Source organism: Solea solea, chromosome 14, assembly GCF_958295425.1.
Source record: "Solea solea chromosome 14, fSolSol10.1, whole genome shotgun sequence".
In the NCBI taxonomy this organism is placed as follows: Eukaryota; Metazoa; Chordata; class Actinopteri; order Pleuronectiformes; family Soleidae; genus Solea; species Solea solea.
In genome coordinates, this window is record NC_081147.1 from 12,038,266 (window position 1) to 12,043,957 (window position 5,692).

A 5,692-nucleotide genomic window follows, 5' to 3' on the forward strand; every position below is an offset into this window, starting at 1 on the left:
TTTGCTGCATACAAATTTACTACTTGACTACTGACCAATTACAGAGATTGGGCGTTCACCTGGCCAAAATTGGAAGAAAAAAACAACAGGTAAGTAAGATTAGATGCTATTGTGTGCAGATAGTTAGCTGCACACAATAGCATCTAAGTATGTAGTGTTAACCCACTTTATAAATCATTTCTGCTATGGTTTCTCTCCTCAAAAATGACCACAGTGCAATTTAATATGTCAATTTATGACCACACAGTATATTCTGAATATTAGTGCAGATCAAACATGCTACTATCAGTTAATCATGTACACCCAAAAACCTAGAGGCAGAACTCAGGGAGTGCCAACACCACTCCATCCTGTGTCTAACAAACAAATAATTTATTGCTGGGGTCATAACCTACATGTAGACATTGTTGGTGACTGCACATCAATTGCACTCATGTTTTTTTTAATAATTGGGATACATTTTGCAACCCAATGTTTATTCTGCATCCTTTTCATTTCCACCAAAATTTTACCAAACACAGCAAAGATGGTCCCCACAACTCTAAGACTGCATCAGGACCAGTAGGAATTAAAAAAAACATTTTCAATTAAAGTCCTGCAACTGATGGCAAGACGCAGAAACAGTTGTGACTTTAAAACAACCCTTTTTTGTTTCTTCTTCCTTAACAGTTGATCAATAATGACAAAACCATAAAACTAGTAACATGAGGTTTACATTACACAACAGTGCCTTAAATGTTCAACATTTACATACTTCAACAACTGACAAAACACAGGCAATGGATAAGTATCAACATCTGTACTCTGAAGTACAGCTTTACACTCGAAACATTTCTCCTCGATCAGTGGATTTAATAATATTAATTTAGGACCCAAATGTCATGCTTCGTGTTGTTTTCATGGTAACCCAAACATTCTCAGCCGACTCGATCACTACCTGCACACTAGGAAAGAAACAGGCAGGTAACAAAATACCACAAAATAAGCCCTAATTTGCTGCTGCCAAATAATCTTACATTGGAAAACGTTAACCATGAGCCAACGCTGGTACTTAGGTGGAACCTGCAACCAGCTGTACATCAATGTGCACACTCTTCACCATCACTAACACCAATGCATTGCCTTGCTTTAGCACCGATGTTATCACCAGTAGCTCTCAAACTCAACCAGTAGCACCCAGATTGTAGCCGCAGCAGCAGCATCAGCATCAGCATCCTTATAGTAATACATGGCTTTGTTTACAGATTATCAGCCTCCCAGAAAAACCACGGAGGCCTGCAAATGCAAACAAATGTTTCCTGGCAATTCCGGGGAGGCGGTTACACGTTAGTTAGCTTCGCATTTGTGCGTAATGTAGTGAGTATGATGGCCATACTCGGGGAAAAATTGAACTCACATACCTTATAAAAGGCACCACTTGCCCCTCGCACTTCCACGACTAGTTCATCCATGACGCAAGTTACTAGCCAGTTTGCTAACCACCGTTGCCGACGTTAGTAGCTAGCTAGCTAGCTGGCTAGCCTGACGCTAGCCTGAACAGAGCTCGCTATCGTTGGTTTCGCTAGCTAGCTAAAATAGCCTGCCAGCTGAATGCAAGGAGTAGCCGTGAAGCTGTGAGAGTGAGACCGTAACGCGCGTGCCTTTATGTGTTGTCTTTCGAGTCCCGCTTTTGTTTTCGTCAAGCGTACTATATCGAATATGTAATTAATCAAAGGCAACACAAGCAGCTAGCCAAGTTAGCTTTTAGTAGCTAGTTATGTTAATGTGTGATAAGTGGTGTAGCAGCTATTGATGGTTGTATCTCTCTGTGTGACGTCTCCACTTTCTTCCTCTACTGAAGGCTGAGGGCATTGAGATCTACGGCCGCTACTGCTCTCCTCAGGTGATTTTTCAGAGGCTTTCCCGCTTACATGATTTCACATCACTGATTCATTGCCTACGCATGATTTGACCTCACACTCTGTGGCCATTATACCCATCGAAAAGGAAAAAAGGGGGAAAACAACAACTTCGGAGCCAGTGTGAGAGTACAGGACGGAAAGAGTTGCATCGTAATGTAATTTCAAGGATGCTAAATACACTTGAAGCACTTTCCAAAATAAAAGAGAAAAGAAAAAAAAAGTATGGTTATTGAGAAGAAAACTGTTTCTTCGGGTGGATGGCAAAAGCCTTTCAAGTGGGGTATCTGCGCCTGGTGATAGAAGACATATTGAATGAATGAATGACGGCTTTATTTCGAACATGTGAAAAATAACAACAACAATAATAATAGCAATAATAATGATGATATAAAATATTTTTTAAATCACACAATTCAAAAAAGTAATGCCCTCACAACAGCAAACACTATTTCCTAGATAATATCGTGCAACCCTATCATATTGATAATTAAAATTAATTAGAATCTGCTGATAAATTGTAGGCTGAATAAGCTACTACCTCCTTGACCTCAACACTAGCGCCCACTGCTTCTTCTTCTTTTTTAAATGTATTTTGCTCAATGAAGATATTTTATATCCACATCTGTTGTGACATGAGTATGAAACAAATGATGTTAATTCACTACAGAGGAGACTGAATGACCTCTGCAGTTAGGCTAAAGGAAATACTTATATATCGGTATCGGCTCAAGCATTACATTACATTACATGTCATTTAGCAGACACTTTTATCCAACTTACAATAAGTGCATTTAAACATTTGGGTACAAACAAGAGCTAGCAGTAAGTAAGTAAGAGCTTCAAGTAAGCCAAACTATAAAGTGCTAGAAAGAAATGTGTTTTTAGTCGGCGGCGGAAGATGTGGAGGCTTTCTGCTGTGCTGGAAGCACTCCCGATATATCAGCATATTGAATATCAGCATCAGCAGAAGTCGTGCATCCCTAATATTTCCATATATATCAACAAAATAAAATGATGTCAATAAACAAGTTAATGAATATTGTATGAGAACACTGCATCAAAGCCCAAAGTCCTCTCTGTATCTTGTGTAAACCATAATTTTGTAGTTCTTTAGAACTGGGTCATATGCTTTAACTTTACACAATCTGTAAAAATGTATAAAAAATGTAAAACTGTCATGTGGACACAAACATGATTTAAATGCAACTCCTTTTTTTAAAACCTTTTTTAAATATTGCTAGGTTGTTTATTGCTCTATGCATTATTCATGCTTCATGAAACTGAACCAGATCAGTGAATTGTACTACATACACTGTACTTACATCACATACATTGAGTGCACAGGATAACTGTTATTTTTCACACCTGTTTCTGGTGCCTTTGTTCGATTCTAGAGTCCCAGAGACATGTTTTAGCAGGTAAAATACGTGTTCACTTCACATAAGTCAGGACAGTGAGCCAACATACACCGTGTCACTGAGCCAGCTAAATCGAAGTCGGTCATCATCAATTTGAGTACTTCTCTGCCGATGACCTGTCACTGAAGCTTTATTGAGTCAGATTTTTTTTGTTTGTTTCCCACATTTTCAACGTATATGTTTTAGGACTTTTTGATGTTAAAATAATTGGTGGTTTCCTTCCAACCACATATCTGCATCTTGATCGCTGCCTTGCTGTAACATGTCATCCATTCCAAGGTATGTTTCCCCACAAAAAACACCCAGCCTCCCCCAGTGGAATATCTCATCAATGCAATTTATAATGTGAATCAAAACCACACAATTTGAATATGTAAAAACGTCTATTAATCTGACATGTCAGTGCTTGAAGACATTCTTAAATGTCAATAGGAGGGGTTTTTTTTCAGCAGAAATATTTATATAGTGTATAATTGCTTTAAAATAGTACTCATTTGGTTTTCATATCTTAAGAATAAGCCTTGTATATGTGCTTTACAGAGGTTGCCTGGCCACAAATTAGTGTCAGCATGTTTCTACTGCAGCCCGAATGGATGTATGTTTCACGTTTTGAAGTTGAAGCTTACTTTGCAAAGTAAAACAGCTCCACCCACATAATCTAGAGGAAGGAGAGAGTTGTGAAAGAGTTTACATCCCTACTGGTATGGGAGCCAGGGAACTAAGGTTGCCTACATTAGTTCCCTGGCACATTTGTGAAAAGGAGGGTTGAGCGGAGAGGTCCTCCGTTTGTTGTACAGTTTCGTCACTAGGTGTCACTAATTCTTTCACACTAGACCTTTAAATGCAGCCTGTTGTTTAACTGAGGTAGTATTTGGATTATTTAGCATAAAATCCAAAATCTCATGTTTACGCTTTGTAATCATTTAAATCTCTCAGCACTCAGCAGCAGTCAACTGCTCTTTCCATTAATGGACACACGATCTGTTTGACAATTACATTTTCCAGGAACAGGAACAGCCAAAACCCAAATGTTTAGAGAGAGAAGGATGAAGAAAGAAAGAAAGAAAGAAAGAAGGAGGTCAGTGAACCACACATGCATTGACAGTGAGATACGAGACAGGCACAGGGATCAACTATGCTGATGAGGACAGGAACAGAATTAGAGGGCAGCAGAAACATGGTGACACATGGAGGATGACATTTAGATACAAGGCAGACAGAAAGAAAGAGAGCAAGAGAACGGAAAAAACAGGCATAAAAGTTGAAGTTCCTGTGTGACAGAGTAAACAGGCTCTGACAGTAAAAACAAACCTTTGTCAGGAAAGTGAGTGTATGGCCAAAACAGACGAGTTACTGAAAACTTCATTACAGTATGTTAATGCTTAAGGGGCACATCATCTCCAAAGACGACTGTAGTTGAGGCATTCAGGAAAAATGAGGCTCTGAAACAACAAGTGAGGCTTCTGCAGCAGTTTTATCAGAACTTCCTTTGTGAGACTGCAAAAACAGACAATTGAGACGAAACCACTTTAATACAGTAAAATATTAAAACCAAAATACATTGTCATCTGAGATTTAAAAATGACATCACAAAATCAACTCACAGCACTAGTAAATCGTTTATTAAAGGGGCAACTTTGATTTTGTTTATGAACTTGCAAAATAATATTTCTGTAGCTATCTACTCAGTAGAAATGTCTGAGCAAGGGCTGCTGTTTTGTAACTGATTACATTCAAACAGTAAAAAGATTTTTTTTATCCTCAAGTGTCACTGTATTTCTGATGGCAGCTGTTATGGTCGAGGACAGATGCAAATTGACTTCCGCCAGTTTAAGACTAAAGCCCCTGTTTAGACCTATTTTCAACATTCATCTGATGGTTACATGCGGACAATGTTAAGTATGACCGTTTACATCTGGCAACAAAATATGAATCTGTTTGTTTCATGTCTGAAAACATTTAAAATGATGCTTTAAATGAGTCTGACTGCACAGATGTTGTCAATGTGCGTGTGTGCTAATAATAGGCAGAGAAAGAGAGAGAGAGAGAGAAAAAAATAAATGTTGTGAGGAGCTCTACTCACACTGCTGTAACATGTGCTGCTTTACAAAGCAGCACCATTCACCAGGTCTTGAAAACCACATTAGCGTTCATATTTATGGGAATATTAGAATGCTAAAAAGCTAGCTCAAACCTGCCCATACTAATCTCTGTTCAGCTGCATCACTGTTACCAAAATTACATATATGGTAACCTTTCTTAAATAGGTTATTGAAAATAGCAGACAGAGTTTTAAAATGTCAAGGCCTTCCTTTAAAAGCACATACTGGTCAAAGAAGCAAAACAAATAAAGAAGGAGTCATTTCAACAAAT

General features: G+C 38.4%; 1 protein-coding gene across 1 annotated transcript in view; it reads right to left on the bottom strand.

The window, feature by feature from the left end:
* Positions 1 to 1,931, bottom strand: part of fmr1 (fragile X messenger ribonucleoprotein 1) — a 10,562-nt gene extending 8,631 nt beyond the window's left edge. Inside the window, exon 1 of the mRNA XM_058649544.1 lies at positions 1,399 to 1,931. Within this exon, the coding sequence (XP_058505527.1) occupies positions 1,399 to 1,451 (53 nt within the window). The 5' untranslated portion in view covers positions 1,452 to 1,931. The remainder of the gene's footprint in view (positions 1 to 1,398) is intronic.
* Between the last annotated feature and the right edge of the window lie 3,761 nt (positions 1,932 to 5,692).